At 38.9% G+C, this 20,404-nt stretch overlaps 1 protein-coding gene across 3 annotated transcripts in view; it reads right to left on the bottom strand.

The window, feature by feature from the left end:
• Positions 1-2,323: 2,323 nt before the first annotated feature.
• Positions 2,324-20,404, bottom strand: part of Setbp1 (SET binding protein 1) — a 353,550-nt gene continuing 335,469 nt past the window's right edge. For all 3 annotated transcript variants that reach the window (XM_046428350.2, XM_046428353.2, XM_046428352.2), the window contains exon 6: positions 2,324-7,767. In XM_046428350.2, the coding sequence (XP_046284306.1) occupies positions 7,160-7,767 (608 nt within the window). In that variant the 3' untranslated portion in view covers positions 2,324-7,159. The remainder of the gene's footprint in view (positions 7,768-20,404) is intronic.

Below are 20,404 nucleotides of genomic sequence, written 5' to 3'. Positions count from 1 at the left end.
TCTTTAGTGACCAAGCAGGTAAAGAAACACCTTCCAGGTATCTTGACCTTCTGCCCAAATTCTGTTCATTAAAAATAAGAGGATTAAATATATATATATTTATATATATAAATTATATATATAAATTATTTATATATATAAATATATATATATCAAACTTAATAAGAATCTGAAAATTTTTTGAGATTTTAATACTTCTCATTATTACTTCCCAATTTTACCATATTTTGGAAACAGTTTTTCCTTTAATTCATCCTGGAAATCAAAAGGTTTTATGTCAGGACAGTGTATTGTCAAAGCTTTGTAAGAATTTAAAATCTGGATGTTGGCATTTCCCATAAAGACCACAATGAGAGGCTGAGGTTGTGACTCAAGGGGTAGAATGCTCGCCTAGCACGTGTGAGGCACTGGGTTTGATCCTCAACACCACATACAAATGAAGTAAAAATATTGTATCTACCTAAAAATAAAAAAATAAAAAAACCCAAATGATAGTAGTAGCAATAGAAAGGCACACCCCTTGTACACTATACTCTCTCACACACATTTAATATCTCATCTGACCTATAAAGGAGTTTTTTTTGACCTTGGGCAAATCCTTTAGCTCTGCACATCCCATTGCCTCACTTCCTGTCGCATGCCTGACAGATTTTTGAAGTGGTAATTGATTTCCAGCATCTCCTTTCTTCTCCTCCCACCCTCTACCCCACAACAGAAGGAATTGGGCTGGTTTGTCCCTATCCCCCTGGGGCATGGATCTGACAGCTAAAGCAGAGGAGAAAAATTAAAGACTTTCTTTCTGGCTTTTGAGTTTCAAATGCCTAGAAACTAGGAAACAGAAGTAGGCATAGAGGAACAATTCAGAAGGAAGTGGAGTGAGCCATTCTTGCTGGGACCTTTACTTCCTTCCCCTCCCCGTTAGAAAAAAGGATGCCTTGGTTCTGGAACGAAGATTCTGCTAGGTTAATGGACTAGGGTCTTAAAAATGAATGCAATTGAGCTGCAAAAGAATTAGAAAGTGTCTATTCCTTCCGTCCATCTATTTGTGGACTGAGATTCACACCGGCCACGTATGGACACCTGCCACTTTCCCAAGGGTCTTGATCAGCACATTGCTGCCCTATGGACTGATTAAAACCCCCTAAGTTGAGGCAATCCATTCTAAAGCAACAGTTTTGTCCCCGTGTAGAAGCTGGTAGGAAGACATTAGGGACACTCTGGGAAGTCATTTCTGATTTTAGAAATGCCAAAGAGTCTAATGAGGCCGATTTAGGAAGAGGACTATATAATGCATTGACATTTTCTGGTTCAGTGCAAAATACTACAGTGGAGAGGAGAAAGGGAAAATTCTACTGTTTAAGATTGCTGATGACGTTCTTTGTCTCAGGAGACCATCTAAAACACAGTGCTCTCTCCTGAGAGTCTACACCTGAAAATGTCCACTTATTTCACCCACCTTCTGTTTCTCTGCTGTGGGTGCCACAAATACTGAATGTCATGTTAAATGTGACAATGGGTGTGACTGATGGTTGGGGTGGGGAGCTGCTCATAACATTTGCTACCTATCTTAGCTTTTCAAAGAGGCATGTCAGAAGACAAAAGAAAAAAAAAAAAGGAAAAAAAACCCATAAATATATGTGCCTTCACCTACATAGTAGAATGTAAAAATTATACTTTAATACACTTATAAATATGAACTCAAACTTGGAATAGAAAAAGGTGGAAAAGAAAAAAGAGAAATGGAGGGATCTACACTGTTTCCAAGACTCCATCACCTTTTAACACTCCTCATGTTCTGCTTAGAACTGTAGTTCATTTTTCAAATGCACATTGTATAAGTTCCTCCAAAGGAAGGATCCTAAGTTCTGGGTAGGCGATCAGTAACTATGGTTTATAAGGTAGATCTTCCTTCTTATGGTTCCAGTAAAACTTGAAGCCAAGCCAAGGACCCATTCTTCAGCTATCTGCCATTCTGGGATACTTCGAGAACATCCATAATGTTCTTCTAAAAATTTAGAATAAGATGGATCTCCAACATCCTATAGCATCCTATGACTGGTTTTAGCAGGAGTCTGACAGTTGTGTGATCCGCCCCTGGCTTTATGTTCAGGTAGTGAAATATTCTCTGAATAGCAACCCAGCAAGCAGACTCAAATCTTGCCCACAACATATCTCTCAGCAGCAGACAAAAGAGAGAAGTTCAGTTAGATTTTTGTCAATGATTCTGTAGCCAGTTGGTGTGAGCAAAGACCCCCAAATACTATTAGACTCCTTACTGATGTGAACCAGATGGAAAATAAAACAAAAGAATTCACAACTCATGTTAGACTGAATTGAATGTCTTTAATTTCACACAATGAATAACATATGAATAGGATTAACTTTTTTTTTTTAATAGTTAAGTGCTCTATACTGTGCTAACCTGATCTGGTAGCGAAAAAGACTGAGCTTTCTTTTAGAAAAAAATGTTTAAAACCCAACATCTAAGACCATGGAGGAGCATGACAGTAAAGCATGCCAGATGTATCTACGCCTCAAATAACAGCAAGTCCATGTTCATTTTAAATGTACAAAAATGCTTTATGAATAAAAACTGTTACAAAAGAACATTTCAAACAATGTACAATTTTTCTTGCCTCTATATTCAATAAAATACAAATACATTTTTGTTCTAAAATATGTTTACATACAATCAAAGTAGAACATGCAAATTACACTTTAAAAAAGGCTTTTAAAAACCACTTATGAATACAAACTAAAAATTAGCCAGCACGACTTGTAAGACAATCTTGTGCCCCATTTTTTTCTTTTGAAATATATATGTACATATTTAACACATCATGTGCATTTATTATTATTTAAGAAATAGATTTTTTAAAAAAAAAGGAAGAAAAAAGAAAGACACCATCGTAGGGTGGAGCTACCTTTCGAAGTTGACCAGTTGGCAGCTCTGTTCAATTTTCCCCCCTTTAGTGTTTATTATACCTGGGCAAGTGGGCAATAGGTATCCAGGAAGTTTCTTCCTTGGTTGATATGTGCTTCTAAGACTGTTCCCCAAATGACTGTGTCCATTAGGGAAGGTAGACTCGCCAGTGGGGTAAACTCTCCAAGAAACAAGAGGCAGAGGAAGCCTTGTATTGTGGAAAGAAACTTTTTAAGAAACACCAAGAAAATGCTACGGTATATTACATTTTGAGTTGCTAGGCACTGTGATGACATTATCTGTAAGCTCTGGCATTTGGACCATTGTGATACGATGGGGTAGTGTTAAGAAAAATGTCTATATTTATCTACTTTTACATAATGAGTAGGATTGAAAATCCTGCAACGTAACACTTAAATGGCTTTTGAGGCATTTCGGCTCCTGCCACCCCCTCCCTCTCCACGCTAAGGTTGGCATTTAAAGGCTTTGGAAATATATGTATAGACTTTAGACAGTTCCCAGGTAAATCTTCCTAGTGATAGAGAAAAAAAAATTCTCCAAAAGCTCATTATCTGAATATTGTTGGGTAATAAGCTAGGAGTGGGATTTTCTACTTAAGTCCTAATACCAAATCCTTTATGATCTGCATGTAATACATCACCTTATTCTATAATTCTGTCACCACTTGCTTATCATATTTATAGACTCAGCACTGTGCAGAACGCAAATTCTGACTGCCACTGAGCGTGGCCTTCCACTCCAGGCAGCGGCCAAGTTAACATGCTCCTCTTCTGCCAGCCCTTAGTCACCTTCCTTGGGCTGCCAGAGGCTGCTGAGTCCTGGTCCTGCCAAGTCACAAAGCATCCCTGCATGCTCTCCTTTCCTTTGACCTTTCTTTCTTGGGATATAGCCAGAGCTGGGCTATTTGAGGAAGTTAAACTTCAGCTCCTCTCATCTGAGATGAGGGATTGAAAAGCAAGTAGCCACCCAACCACTTAGTACAGTGGATTAATGATCCATCAGCACCTTCAAGGAGGCTGTCATAGCTAGGTTTCATTCTTTTCTCATCCCTAATGGGACTCCTGATATTATAAGTGGGTCCGTATCTGCTTGCTAAAGGAGAATACTCTAGGGGAAAAAAAAACAAGGGGGGGGGGGAAAAGGAAATCAAGGGGTTTCTCATGTTTGCAAGCATATTAACTTGGGATTTTAAAATTGACTCCCATAGATAGACAATTTTTTCTTCAAAAAAATGTATTGTCTCTACAATACATATAAGGAATTTTGTGCATCCCCAATGACCTCTCTGAAATACAAAAATGCAGCCCCTGTAGGCAGTGTTGGAGAGTTTAAGACTTTGGCAATCTGGATCATGAGAGCTGGGTTCTCCTCCTGGCTCTGCAATCAATGAAATGGGAAACTACACTGGCCTCATGGAGAGCCTGGACAGGAGAGGAGGGGCCTAGGAAAGCTTAGAGCATAAGAAAATGGTGTACCAATGAGATGAGTCAGGTTAGTGAAAGGCAGAAGAGAAATGGGACACTGAGGGAGTCACTGGGGAGCAGAGAGGAAGGTATGTAGGTGATTGGATTTGCTTCCACCTCCAAGCCACTATTTAGCATGCCTCAGCTTTGGTCCTTTGATCCTTTCTTAGGATCTATATGTGGAGGATTTGCATGTAACTCACATGCCAACCATGAACCTGAATTCACATATAAGTTGTAACTTTGCTGTATTTCTCCTGGAATAGCTTTCATTGGTTTGGAAATTTTAATGAATCCCAAAGTTATCTGGAATTGTTCACCTGTTAGAGATTAATGCCAATTAAATTCTGGGTCTTCCTTTAACAAGTTTAGCAGGCACCAGTTTGTTCTCCACTGCAAGAAGATATAGTCTGCTTACAGACTTGGTTGGGAGACAGTACAATACAGGAAGAGAGAAGGGCAAGGAAGAATGAAAGAAATCATTTTCAAATCCAACAGGAAGAGAAACCTCTTTATGGCTTAATTGGAATGAAAATGGTTGCTCTTTCATAGCAATGGTGGGGTGAGAGGGGCTAATTTAAACCTTCCTCTCTGGTGACTTTGAAACCACTCAGACATGGCTTGGGAATGACAGATTGAAAATGGCTGGTTTGATTTTGCTGTTCAACTTGTGTGAAATGCCAAAGGTCAATCCAGGTCACAAACTGAGTACCTAGGATAGTAGATTTAAAATACAGTCTTTAAACTTACATATTGCTAGGATTAAGTGCAACTGACCTAGTGGGTGACAAATAACGGGAAGTCCATGGCTCCATGGTGACAGTTCAGAACAGGATGGCTCTGTATGTGATTTCAACTACCTGCTGGTGCCACAACAGAGCAGTGATGTTTGTGAGCACACTAATTTGGGATTTTAAAAATCTACTCCCATCGATACCCCATCACTTATTCTCTTATGTTCCCAACAAAGATCCATCTCTCTCTAAGGAAAATAACATTGTGTTCTGAAGTGATAATACAATTTCCAGCTGTTCCCAACTTCCTGAAAAAGAAAGTTAATTTGGAGGTAAACCAGATCTTCTAATTCCCATTATAAAATTTCATTCTCTCTCTCAGTGTCTCTCTATCTACCCTGCCAGGTATTCGATGTCTTGGGGAAGGTGAGGGGAAGAGGGAGGGAGGAAATTGGAAATACTTATTTGAAATTTCCACATCTGACTTTTAAAAACATCTACGGCAATGGGATAACTTCCTATTCATTCTGACTCTTCTTAACATGTTTAACTTGGGCTGTGGAAATGGATAATAGAGATGGAATATCTGACCACGCTAAACCAATGGCTAGAGTACAACTTGGATGAGAAACGTACAGTGGAAATTGACCATTTAAAAGACGATTTGTCACACACAGTTTGCATCCATGCAGACTGATAGATTTATAATTACATTATGTACAAAAATGTTTTAGTGTATTAAGGCAACCACAATTTGGATACTTTGTCCAAGGTGGCATGATACAATTGGAGTGGTGATACCCTTTGAACATTTTATTTTTATTTTTCTGATAAGAACACTTACTCCCATTTGCTTTTAAGAAATAATTAACAAGAGATATGGACTTGTTCTATTATGTTTTTGTTTCCTTTTCTCAAAAACCTATGACAGCTCTGTATGAAAAAAAAAAATCAGGTACCAAGGCATTGCTGGACACTTGTCTTTCTAGTGGGTCAGGGGTTTAATTTTTGGTGACTCATCAGCTATTCCATTTGTATTGGGGTATTAAAACCATTTTTTTCTGCCTATTCCCACTGATATGTTTTAAGTATAAAAATAACCTGGTTGACATCTTGGTCAACATATCCTTGGCTGATCTGAGTCACTTATTAAAAAGGCTCTATCAATACTGAGTATCTTCTTCACAACGATTGGGATTCAAAGCCAAGTTCCTTGGGACAAGGTGCCAAGGGCAAGCTTTACAACACAGGTAACAATTAGGTTAGATAGATGTGTACCAAGAAAAGAAGGCAGCTAGTTTAGGTACATGGAAGTACAATGGACAAAGGAAAAGCAGGAACAGACGATGCTAAAAACCAGTGTGTGAGAGATAGAGGAGGCATACAGAAGAACGTGAATGCAGGTCTAAGGTCGCCTATCACTAGATCCCACCTTCCGATCTCTCGCTTCCATCTGAGAAACTGTACTGTTGTTAACGGAAAGATTCAGGTCACCTGCAGATGATACTGGTGTCCCAAAGCCTAGCAGAGCTTGCAAACCCAAAGAAATAAAACCAATTAAGTGAAGTGGGTTACAACAAAGCCAGTTGACAAATGTGCAGCTTTTCTCCCCTTGGAATGTTTCCTAATTGAGGGTGTTTCCCTTTGATTTTCCTGGCCAGCAAATGAAATCGGAATCAAGGGCGCACCTTGGAGGTGGAGGTCAGGTGGCCTTCAGAGAGCACCAGCTTCCTCCTCCCAGATGGGTCTTCTCGCCTGAAAAGGACTCAGCCCCACTGAAGGGCCGCTGGACTGGGAACTGCCTTACAGCACAGACGAGCTTCTTCTGAAGGTGTCCCCCTGCCTTGCTATCCCAGGAGCTCTGGATGGCTCAACCCCGTCATCTGGCCTGATTCTGCCCGCCCGCTTCTGGAGAGAAGGGCATTGCTGTCCCTGCAGTGGGGGATCCCGCCCCCCGCCCCGCCCACTGCACTTCCAATTAGTCAGTTCCCCAGCTGCAGGTTCAGGGGCCCACAGCCCTAGGGAAGGACATCGCTCTCGCTCCCTCGGGATTTCCTCTGCCTCTTGGCCTTGACCTCCTCTTCCTGGGGAAGGGTCTGCTGCGGTGGCGGCTGCGGCACGGGTGGCTGCGGCTTGTGTTTCCTCTTCCCGCCTCTGGGGGTCTTGGGCAGCGGCGGCGGCGGGGGTGGGGGCGGCGGCGGCGGTGGCAGTGGCGGTGGCGGCGGCGGTGGCAGGGGCGGTGCCTCGCGGGCCATGTGGATGACCGCCTCGATGGTGGCCATGATGGTGTCTTGGCTGGCGGCCGGCTCCAGCACGAGCGGGCTCAGGCTGGGCTTCTGACCCCTTTTGCTGGGCAGGTCGACGCATTTTTCCAGCACCGGCATCTGGTCCCTGGAGTCCTCATCAAACTGATTGGGCTGCTTCCGGGGACGCCCTCGCCTCTTCTTGACGAAGTTGTTGCCTGTCTTTGATTGTCTCTGCAGCCGCTTGGCCTTCAGGATCTTGTTCACGTGGTCCAGATTCTTCTTGGTGGACAGAATCTTGGTGTAGTTGCACATCTTCCGCACCTCGCACTGGATGGCTTCGATCTCCCGTCGCTTGAATCGCTTCTTCAGGGAGGAGCTCGCTGCAGGGGGGGATGGGGGGTGGGAGAGAGAAAAGAAATTGAGCTCTGGTACACCCAGTCTTTGCGGGACAACTAGACAGGGACAACTAGACACTGGTGTTTTATTTGGCTACAAGAATTATGGAGCATCATTGCTATGGATAGTATTTCATATTTTTCTTTATTTATTAAAGCTGAAAATAAGAAGAAACATTGGCTGTATACCTGCTTTGTATACCTGTACAAAGCCTTTCTATTTTATTTCAGTCTTCCTTATTTTGTGAAATACTGTTGTTCCCATTTTGGAGATGTGAAAACAGGCTCAGGCTATTGAGCTGACCTGCTCTGAGCTTTGGCACCCATGGCAGAACCCAGGGGAAGATTATTTCCTGGAATACTCTAACTAGGATAGCATCAACACTCCCTTGGTCCCTTCCCAATATTATGGACATGTCGAATTGCCTGATGATGTCCAATTAACCAAGCCTTTCTTAACCAGTTCACCCCCTGTGAACCTCAAGGGAAACATCAGCCAGGTGTTTTTGAATCCATTTACACTCCTCCTACTGAACTGTTGTCTGCAAAGAGTTCTTTTCATGTGCTGGTGGCCAGATGCGTCTTTATTTTATAAGCCTAACTTCTCAGGAAGTCCTGTAGTGCTGCCACTAAATGGCCTTCAGAACTGCTTCGTTTTGAAGTTTAGACACCATAAAGTGTGAATGGCTTCAAGACGTAGGTGGCCTTTTGCCCTTTAGATCATCCTTTGTCCTGTCTCGCTCATGAGCAGGCACATGTGTACCCATCTGTGTGTGAGAACACACACACACACACAGGCACACTGCCTCTCATACTGGCCACTCCCCTCTGACTGTCTGTGAACTTATGAAGTGTGCCCATACTAAATTCTATGCTAAATATCCATCTTTACCCTAAATATCCAGTCTCAAAGAAGCCCACTTAAAAGACCCAGGTGTAGAAGGGAACATATTTAATTTTAGCATCTTGGTTTGAAGTGTTGCACCCTCACTTTTTTTTTTCCTTTCATTTATTTAGTAGAGAAACAATAAATCTCTTAAGGGAGAAAAGGAGAAAAATGCTTAAAACATGGATGCCATGCCACTTATTCTTGTGTACTCCCACTTCTTTCTTTTCCCTGTTGCCCCATTTCTCCCTCATGCTGTGGCCATCACACATCTCCAGGAGGGTTTTATTTGAAGTTATTTATGCCACTAGCTTCATGGAGTGGGAAGCGCCGAGTTCCATAGGCCAGGTCAAAATGCTACTGTTTTTGGCCAAAGGTCAGCAAGACTGACTGAGCAATGAATAACTACTGAGAAATCTCTAAAACAAGTTACAAAGATCAGAGCAGAACAAAGCCAGAGCCAGCTTCTGACTATAAAAATAAAACTTTTGTAGTTAGTCTTGCAAGAAGAAAAGGTTGCTCAATTATGAGTTCTCAGAGGCAGGGACAGATTCTTGTCTGGCTTTATGTCTCTTACAGGGCCTAGCATGGTGCCTTGTACATGGACAGGATTTGAAATTTGTTTCTGTGCTAACAAATCAGAATCATCATTGCTGCTTTGTTGTCACATCCTGTAAAACAGTTTTAGTTTGGATTTTAAAAGCAACTATTGCAAATACAGTGATGCTAAGAGTTAGCAGCCCTCTGTGTTAGAGAAAGTGTTGCACCTCGTCCACATAGTAAATGAAAATTAATCAGAAATAATCCACAAAATTTCTGGCATTATTTCAAATACAGGATCCATTTGTAGTTTTCCCTCGCTTTAGTTTATATCGTCCGTCAAGGAAGAAAATGCTATGCGATATATAATACAGAGTGATAAGTAGAAAGTAAATAATTCTGCTGACATATAATAGAGCATCCAAGTATAAAATAAATCAATTCACTGGCACTGAGTGAAGTTTGATTGAAACACTCATGAGCTGGAGGTCATTTGGGAGCAAATATAACCAATGAATTATCCCTCTAAGCATTTTCTTTTTAAGTGACAAGCCAAATAAATAAATAAATAAATAAATAACCCAGAAACTAAAAATTAAAAAGCAAACAAAAAACTAATATATGATCTCATATTCAAAATTTTTTTTGTTTACTGAATAACTTTTAGTTAAATCTTTGCATTACAAAATGGTTATGAGCCAGGTGCAATGGTGCACACCTATAATCACAGTGGCTTGCTTATAATCCCAAAGGTTCAGGCTGAGGTAGGAGGATCTTTCGAGTTTAGAGCCAGCCTAAGCAACTTGGTGAGATCCTAAGCAACTCAGTGAGACCCTGTCTCTAAATAAAAGGGCTAAGGATGTGGCTCAGCGGTTAAGCAACCCTGGGTTCAATCCCCTGTACAAAAAAAAAAAAAAAAGATTATGAAAAAATTTCTCAAAGCATAAACCCACCAAGAGGACTGAAAATAACATGACCAACTTCTTTGCACCTACCATTCATAATTAATGGATGCTATTGTTTTGTCCTATCAGCTTTTGTTTTCTTTAAAGAATTATAGATTGAGCTAAGTCATTTCTGCCCCCTCTATTCCATTCCTTTATCTTTACATGGTTGTATTTTTACTTTTGTTGAATATATGTGGATCTAAACTGATAAAAAATAAGTCTGTACACTATCCAACATTGAGAATGATGTAAAAAACTGGGAATCCTTGCAGATTGCTGGTGGGAGTGTAAATTGGATATAATCACTTTGGACAGTGATAGGGCAATACTTGTTAGAGTTAAAAATGTCCAGTTTAAAGCCCCAGCAAGTCCACATAAAGATTGCCTCTTCCTTTACTCATCTGTAACAGTAGGCAAAAGGCATAAAAGCACATCCCTTGAAGATCAGTGTATGCTACAGAAGAACAAAAATAATATAAATGTTAACTAAAAGGTAGTGAATAAATTGTGATACTTTTAAACAAAGGAATTTTACACATATCTTAAAATAAAAGACTACATATAAATATGGCAACATAAATAAATTTAAAGAGTTGAGTAAAAAAGCAAATTGCAAAAATATTTGTAAGTATACCAGTGTTGTGAATTTAAAAACAAACTGATCATTTGAATTCTTATTTCATCTTCAGTATTCAATTATGGAGGTTTAGAGTGACCACTGTGAGAAAGATTGCCTGGGAATCAAGCCTTGAAAAAGGAGATTTTAATATCTGCTTTCCTTCAAAGTTACCTCATAGAACTTAACTTAGCCTCTAGAACATTCTAGAATTTTCTGAATAGTGGAAATGTTCTTTATTCACACTGTTATCTACAGTAGCCACTAGCCCCATGTGGCTACTGAGCACTTAAAATGTGGTGAGTGTGACAGATAAACTGAACTTTTAATTTTAATAGCTCTGTGTGTCTAGTGACTACTGTACTGGAAAGCCCAGCTTTAGACCAAGTTACTTCAAAATATAGAGGACACACAGGGATTTAGTCAATAAAATGCAGACTGTGGGAAATGAGGCAAACAACCTGGTGTTTTCAAGAAATAAATTGCAGGGTGAGTGGAGGGAGAAACTATAAATTAAAAAGAGACTACAGAGATAAGATAAAATGACCTTACTTGGATGCCAATTCAAACAAAGTATTAAAAAAGACCATGAAACAACTCCAAATTTGAACACTGCCTGGACATTTCATGATGTAATACTTGTTAACTTTTCAATGGTGGTCATTGCATTGTGATCATCTCTGTTTCTTTGGCACCTATATTTTAGAATGTATACTGAAATATTTATAGATGAAGTCACAATACCATCTGAAATTGGCTTCAAAATAAGAAGAAGGAGGTAGATGGGCATATTGATGAAACATGATTGATCATGAGTAGATATTGTTGAAGATGAGCAATGGGTATATGAGGTTTATTAATGCTATTCTGCCTACTTTTGTATATGCATGACATTTTCCATAATACAAGCCTAAAATTATGAATAAGTGGAAGAAAAAGAGATGTTCTTGAAATCTAAGACTGGTAGGAGCTCTGGTTTTCACCCTCTTGGGGTTCTAGTTCACTTAGGTAATTCCAGGAGGTTAAGAGATGTGATGTGTTCAATAAGGGACATACATCTGCTACTTCCCTAGAAAGATCCTGCTGGTTGCTGCCTTCCTGGATTAATGATACAGGAGGAACAATTCGTTCTCTGTGTTTTACGCGTTGACCAACTGCATCAGAATACGTCATGGTCATGAGCTAACTCACCACCATCAAGAGCATCAGGTGTTACAGCTTAGAATCCCTCTTTCATTAGTACATAATGATCTCTGGGATTTTTCACATCTACTAGGCATCTGAATTTTATTTTCTTTTTATGCTTATTACCAAAACTTTCAGTTCAGATTAGTTATCCCCGTGTGTGAACAACAGCAGAGTGCAGTGTAGTAGAAATGACTTTGCACAGGGGGAGCTGGAAATGACAGTGAACTAGGATGAACCCTTTATCCCCTCTGGGTCTCTCTTCATCTGTTACACTGAATGAGTGGACTATAGGCTCCACGTTCCCTTCTGGATGTAGAAATTGCTATAATCCTCTCCTATATTCAGTATCATTTGCCTTCTTGCAATGGTGGTGGGGTGGTGCTTTCTAAAACATTTATTTCATGCAATAATTTTGAAATCCTAGTGTGGGGGGAGGAGGACTTTGGACTTGGCAGGGCTGGATGTTCACAAATCTTTCTCCTTATTGCTTATGATTTCACTGTCTCTCTAAATGTTTACAGATTTTTCTCTCTTCAAATTGTTTCATTATTGGACAGTAATTTCTGGGCTCTTGCTGCAAGATTGATTCCATATTTTGCTCTCCTTCCTATAACTGTCCTATATCTTGCCTGTTCTTTGTGAGTTTTAAAGAATAATTATGAGTAGCCCAGGCAAAATGCAAGTTCATTTCTTCATAACTCTGTAATACAAATGGTTTTCTAGACCCCCAAATGATTATGCAAATGGCTGAGCTGGTTTGATCTAGATCAAGACTTCCTTTTCACTCCCATTATCATCAGGACTGGTCCATCAGCATTCTGTTAACTGGTCACATAATTGAAGAATGAGGTTGCAGGTACTTTTTGGACACAGACTTATAGTATAGGCATTGTGAACAAAGACAAAGGCTGACAAGGCTTAGTTATATAAATGGTTCACAAGAAATGGGTGTTAATGTTGGTAACCTGTACTTTGCACATGTGCAAGACACATCCTAGTTTTACAAGAAAGATCTGGGTAGGTCTTGGGTAGAGAAAGTAGATTTCTTTCTAGATTCCTTAGAGGTTTCCTTGCTGTTTGAATATTCCTATGGGGAGGTGGGGAGATGTTGGGGAAGGTCAGACTACCTGGAGTTGAACTGCCTTTCAGGATGGTCAGGCTGGAACACCATGGGCCTCAATCTAGACCTAGAGCTGCAGTGCAAGTTGCTTTGTGTGCAGATGCATGTTAGAAGGTTCTTTGCAGGCAAACACCGCATCTTTTCTCTGTACTTTCAGAGTTCCCAGCAGAGGCCCATTCACATAGCGATACATGATCTGGTACATCCTACCAAGCTTGAGGGAATTCAACGGTCTTCTTGTTCTCCAATGTAAATTGTGCCTTTTTTCTTTCTTTCTTTCTTTTTTTTTTTGCTACTTTGAACTTGAATTTGACTAAGTAATGGTCTTTATTCTCCTAATGCTGCTTTTTAGGAGGCAAATTGGCTTTCCATGTAAATTTTCTTCCTCCATCCCATGAATTTAAATTATTCTTCTAAGGTCCTGCTCAGAGGGCCCCTGCAAGGTAGAGGACATTAGAGTGGCTGCTGGTTATCAACACAAGTGCTAGTTCTGCTCTCCATATTTAAAGCATTGATTTAGAATTAAGAGTTAGCAGATGTAGGGGATTTGTCAGGATAGGGCAGTGTTTCCATTCTGTTTCTTAAAGTCATCCTTAAGTACTTTGGGGTTTGTTTGAAAATGTGACCAGCTTGTTTAAAGCACAAGTGACTGCTGCACTGTTCAACCAGCTCCCTCTGAGGGATGTGCTATGGGAGACCATCCTCTCTCAGCTACAATGGTTTGAGGACCCTGGCCATTATTCTGCTCCTACTTCACATTTTTCCCAGGACAAGGCATGGGATGAGGGTGGCCGTTTGGATGATGGAGAGGAGAAGCAGTAGGGTGTGTAGGTGTCAGCATGTTCATGATATGAGTTCCGAAGTAGGAAAGGACACCCAGTAGGAAGTGCTCTCAGGAGCCTCCCCAGATCTGCTTGGAGGCATTAGTGGGGTTAGGAATTGAGAAATTTGCCATGTGCTCTGCCACTTATGCTATATAGCCCTCTGCTCAGTTCCTCTCTGCCTCATAGCCTCCCAAGTGGGGTACACATTCCCCCAAGAGGAAGCCAGATTATTCAGTCAGCTGACTGAAGGAAGAACACATTAGTAATTTATATTTGTTTATAGTTTATCAAAAAAATAAAAACTAAATCAAGCATTCTAATGCTTTACAAATTTTTTTGTAGTTATAGGTGGATAGAATGCTTTTATTTTAGTTTTTATTTTTATGTGATGCTAAAGAGCCAACTCAGTGCCTCACACATGCTAGGCAAGTGCTCTGCCAGTGAGCTACAGCCTCAGCCCTCTAATGCCTTATATATGGAACAACAATGATGTCTTTATTTGGCCAGCACATCAGATGATGGGTCACCTGTCATACTTAGGCATGAGGCTTCAAAGAGAAGGTAGAGAGGCTACATGAATTCTAGGGGTTTGTGGGGCATCTCATCAGTTTGTTAATTTCTGAGCATTTTCAATGTCCTGTATTCTAAATGCTATAGCAGTTAAGCCTACATGATAAATTTTAGAAAAATTATACACACACACAATATATATATATATATATATATATATATATATATATATATACATATACATACATACATACATTTATAGTTAGATAGATACACAGGAGTGCTAGGGATTGAACCCAGGGCCTTGAGCATATTAGGAAAGCACTCTTATCACTGAGCTATATCATTAACTCTGAAAACAAGACTTTTAAATAAAAAAGATGTTCTAAATGTTCTCACCTTTTCTGTGCTGTTTATGGGCTGTCAGTAATGTTATCTATCAGTTATTAAAACACAAACAAAAACACTTAATGCCCTTTTAGGGTAAAGTGGGCCAGAAAAAAAAAAACTGATACTATGGTAAAGAGCATTTCTGGTAATTGGGAATTTTTCCATTGTTTGGCGATTTTGTTGCTGAAACAGATATATTACAAGTTACAAAATCCCTTAAATCTGCAAATTTAAAGATCTTATAAATAGAGCTAACTTCCAAATGAAGACTTTCAGAGATTAGGACTCATTAAAAAAATGCATTGCCATCTGATTTGCAAGACCATCTAATTGTTAATAAGGATGATGGTTAGCCAAGCTTCTACAAGAACCTTGCTTAACTAAGGGATGAGATTAAAAAAATAATAGTGTTATGATTTCAGCACAGTTACACTGTTTCTTTTTTATATCCATGTAAAATACCTTTTGGACTTACAATATATACTAACAAATACTGAAACAAACTGAATTCAGTATCAGACCTACTAATTACTGTATGAAAAGTATTAAAAAAGAATCCCCAAAATTAAAAAAAAAAATACACCAACTCAATTTCTTGGCCCTCCTTAAAACATTATTAAATTATTACAATTATTATAAAATTTTGATGATAGCAAAATATTTTTGTTTTATTATTAACAGTAAATGGAATGAAATTAAAATTATTTTAAGAATATCTTTTATTGCAGGTTTATCTCATTCTTTTCAAGTTTAAGTTTTACAAAAAGGAAGTAGCTGTAAGTTAATAATACAGTTACCTTGAAAATTCTTTTATCCATGTGTTTGGGTTAGTTAGTTTCTTATTATAAAATGTTGGGTATTCTCATATATTTTATTTATTTAACTAAAAAGGAAGTTTCAGAAGCACTGTTTACATGTCCAAAATTATTCAAGAAAATTATTCGATAAAAATGAACAGGTTTACCTTTTTAATTAAATAAATAAAATATATGAGAATACCCAACATTTTATAATAAGAAACCAATTAACTCAATTCACAATAGTTAGACCATGGAACCAACCTAGGTGTCCCTCAATAGATGAATGGATAAAATCAATGGACTATTACTCAGCTTTAAAGAAGAGTGAAATTATGGCATTTGCCAGTAAATGGTTGAAGTTGGAGAATATCATGCTAAGTGAAATAAGCTAATCCCACAAAACCAAAGGCTGAATGTTTTCTCTAATATGTGGATGCTAATTCACAATAAGTCAGGGGGCACTAGGAAAGAATAGTGTTACCTTAGATTAGGTAGAGGGAAGTGATGGGAGGGGAGGGGAGGGTATTTGGGGATAGGAAAGATAGTAGAATGAAATAGACATTATTACTGTTGTATATATGTGACTGCATGACCAATAAGATTCTGCAACATTCTGTAACACCCAGAAAAATGAGAAATTATATCCCATCTATGATATATCAAAGTACATAAATGCATTCTATTGTCATGTATAACTAATTAAAGCAAATAAAAAAATTAAATCCCTCCCAAGATGAATAGGAATAAAAAATAAAGTTTAAGTTTTAAAAAAGATTGCATAAATTCTAAGTATATATTTAAATGGAGTGACTATTCAAAATTATGTTACTGATCTCATTACAGGATCAAAAAATTTGGAGACCACTGCCTTAAAAATGTCCTTTCTTTTCTTTAACTTCCTGAAGAATTCATTCATTCACTCAGCATTTGATCCCAGAGGATTTCAGCTTTCTATGTGCTCATGACTAAGAAGAGTTAATGCTTCTGAAAGACAGACAGACATGTGTTGTTCTGTCCTGCAGCTCCTGGCACATGGTAGGTGCCTGATTAATATTTCCTGTAGAGTGTTCAGGTTTTGAACTCCTAAAGAACAAGACTGGGTACCATGAATCCTGACATTCCCTAGAGCATTATGAATTGAATTGCAGGTGATTCCGTGGCCCTCACAAGAGCGGCCTGCCCGAGAGTGCTCCCACAATGAGATTGATGCTGATATCCTTCATGTAGTTAGGGAAGTCTCTAGTCCTACTCCCTGGTTTTTCAAAGTCCTTGACTTCTCATGAGCCTGGGGTTGGACAAGTCATCTGTGGCTTTGGACAAGTAAAAACAGCAGTGATTCATTCACTTGGGAGTGAGTCTGAGCCGAGTAAGGAACATTACTAGGTTGCTCAAGGAACCACTATCAAAAGCAAATGGATTTTGGCAGGCCCAGAGATCAGAGAACAATCAAAACAGGAGATCACAGCTCCCTAAAAGCTGCATGGTGCTTATTCACCAGTGCACTGTTCATGTTGGGATCACCCAGGAAGGGACAACTGAAGAGTCTTTTAAGTGTGGGAGCTTCTCTGGGGGTGATCTATTAAACTTTAGTTAGGGAGTTAATTGAAAGGAGTGGCACTGGTAAACTGAGGAAGATGAAGGCCATTTAGCCCTACTCTGTTCCAGTGGATCTCAGCCTTTGTTTGTTGCAATGTGGATCAAGCCCCAGCACATTGAGTAGACAACATAGGGTTGGGGGGTGCTGGATAGAAATGGAGTGAATGCCAACATGCTTGAAGCTACATCTGCTAAGTCTCACAGCATGCCAGTTGGCCACCCAGTGGGGGTGGGCGCACCCTCTCAAAGGGCTCTTTATATTTCTTTTTTTCTGTCCTCTCAAATCTGGTGTCGCTTTATCGTTAACCATAAATATCATCCTTATATAATCTTCTACTACACATGCCTGTTTTTACCTGATGGAGAAAGATTTTCTTTCTTTTAAATTTCAGGGGGAAAAAAAATTGCAGGGAAGAACGAATAAACACACCAACACGAACTCAGAACAATTTCTACATTTTAAATATATAGGCGCAGATGAAATCAATCTTTGTTGCTCATGCTACAACTTAAAGAATTACATGAAACAGTAGACATCCATGCTCTGTTTTTCTTCTTGTTCTTAATAACTGCTTTTGCTTATGTGATATTCAGGTTTGTTGTTGGGAACATGAGAGAAAACATGTCGACTAGGACATTAGAAGAACGAGATTCTAGTTTGAACTTGTTATGCGTCTCCAGACAAATCTCTTAATTTCGTGGAAGGAGCCTTACTTCTGAATAAATATGATGTGTAAAAACTCATATACTTCCAAGACTTCTCTGTTCTCAGTACGACATCCTCAAATCCTTCATCTATGTTTCCTTCACCTATGTGAATTCTAGATGATCACCATCCTCTAGAGGTTTTATCATCTGTCAAAGCTCTTGTAAAATTTTGGTGCTCAGAATTGAACTCATTTACCAAGCATGAAGTGTTTAGTACAGAAAAACTGGGTTAATTAATTTCAGTGAGCGAAAGGCAGAGCACTTATATTAATAAAGTCCACATTTAAAAATACCTTAAGTTTTTTTTTTAATAACATCATACTATTGGCTCATATTAGGTGGAGATTCAATTAGTTCCCTTAATGCGACCAAACCTGTGACTAAAACTGTGACCAAACCTGGCCATTGCTACACAGAATTGGTTTTTGAGCTTAAATGCAAGCCTCCATTGAAATCTGCAAAGTTTAATTTTATTGATCTTAGTCCAGTGCCTGGTCTGTTGCAAAAGTTTTAAATTTAAATTTTATTTTCTCAGGTTGTTAGGGATGTTTTTCAAAGGGTTTAAATATTCTTAAAGTTAATGACTGTCCCTTCCAACTCCTCTAAGCTGATTCAAGAGACTTAAAATCAGGCCATGTTTTTCCTTTTTATTGAAGACTCTTAAGAAAAATGGCAATTTACACAATAAGGTATTCTTGTACTTTTCATAAAAACAATTATACCCATTGCTTTTGACTTTCTCATATTGTTGTATCTGTATGCTTAGTGGATGATGGATGTACCCCAGAAACAATAACTTTGCATTGCCTACAGGTGTGTGCCCAATTCTATTATTTCTGTCAGTGATAGAGAGGATATTACATCTGATGTCAGAAAGGGAGAAAAGTCTTGCATTTTTCTTTTATCCAGAGGCAACACTCCTGCCCTAGTGAGAAAAATAATAATAAAAAAGGACACAGAACAAAATAATACTCATTGTGGTTCTGGTTCTTCCAAATTCTTTCTGGGATTCAGTTTATAATTCAGTCTTACAGCTTTTGATTAATACCTTACATCCAGAGACATCCTGCCCATTCTTCAAAACTCCACTTAAGTCCTCCTCCTAAGAGCTATTCATGCCCCCCTCCCCATTTCCACACTCATCTTTCTTCTCGCTCTACATTGCTGGTATCGCTCTAATTGCATTGCACTTAGTCTATCCTGTATGAAAATTATGGGATGAATCTATATTTATCTCTCTCCTTGAATTGTGTTTTCCTAAGGGGCCAGGATCATGTCTTAGCCATTCTCGGAACAAATATTGATGAAGCCCCTCATTGTCCCAGGCCCTGTGTGAGGCAGGGAATTCTGTGACTGTCTCCCCATGAACAGAACAGAGCTGACTTCCTTGTCCTGAAATCAATCTGTGTGACTTGACCTAAACCAGCACTTACCAGAATCAGTGTGGGACATGAAAGGGTTTTTTGAAAAAGATCCAAATCATGGTAAATTAAATTAGATCCTCACATATTTCAGCTGTTTCCTGCTTTCCTCGGAGCACCATTAACTATTTGGACTCTCTAAGGCCTGACCAAAAATACTGTGAAATATAGATGAGTAGCCAAACTCCTCCATGGGACAAATGGAATTTCAATAACAAGAACACAGACAAAAATGGGCATGACACTCACTTATAATCCTAGTGACTTGAGATGCCGAGGCAGTAAGATTGCAAGTTCAAGGCCAGACTGCCTCAATATATACATACATACATACATATATACATAAATACATAAATAAATAGAACTGTGGATGTAGTGCAATTGTAAGGCACCATTGAGAAAAAAAAAAGACGGAAACAAGTTTGGAACTTATTATGAGCTACTAAAAAAATCAGCAGGAACATTTTGAAACCACAGATTGATTGAAACTATGGGTCCCTAGAAAGGAACACGAAAACATATGTTAGTTATCTAACCCCCAAGACTCTCTCACATACACACACACTCACAAAAAGTGTGTATTTGTGTGTATATATATTTATTTACATATATAACCAAAACCAGATAGATAAATAGATATGGATGTAAAGAAAATTAATGTGCCTCTTTAAAAAAATAGACTTTATGTTTTAGAGCTGTTTTAGGTTCTGAGAAAAACAGGGCAGAAGGTACAGAGATTTCCTGTGCAGTCCCTTGCCCCCAAACATCCATAGCCTGTACCATGAATGGGTTTTCACTGCTAAACATTTGAATCTGAATTATAATGGTTTTATTGTGGTAAGGGGTCATATGCTGTCTTGGCAAATATATTTATGTTCATGTTCAGAGCACTATACCAGTAGTTTTTTGAAAAAAAAAATTATTGCTTTAACTTTTTCCTTTTTTATTTTTTCCCCCAATATAAGCTTGGGCAGACTCAATGCACCAAATACTTTTCCCTCAATTTAAGATTTGACAATTTGAAAGGAAAAAGCTCATTCATCATGCTTCCCTTTTAGAGACTATAAATTATTGGC

Source organism: Marmota monax, unplaced genomic scaffold (genome assembly GCF_021218885.2).
Source record: "Marmota monax isolate L192 unplaced genomic scaffold, Marmota_monax_Labrador192_F-V1.1 WCK01_AAM20220418_F8-fsc00031, whole genome shotgun sequence".
Classification (NCBI taxonomy): domain Eukaryota; kingdom Metazoa; phylum Chordata; class Mammalia; order Rodentia; family Sciuridae; genus Marmota; species Marmota monax.
Note: the sequence above shows the minus strand (reverse complement) of the source record. Positions and strands in the feature narration are given on the sequence as shown.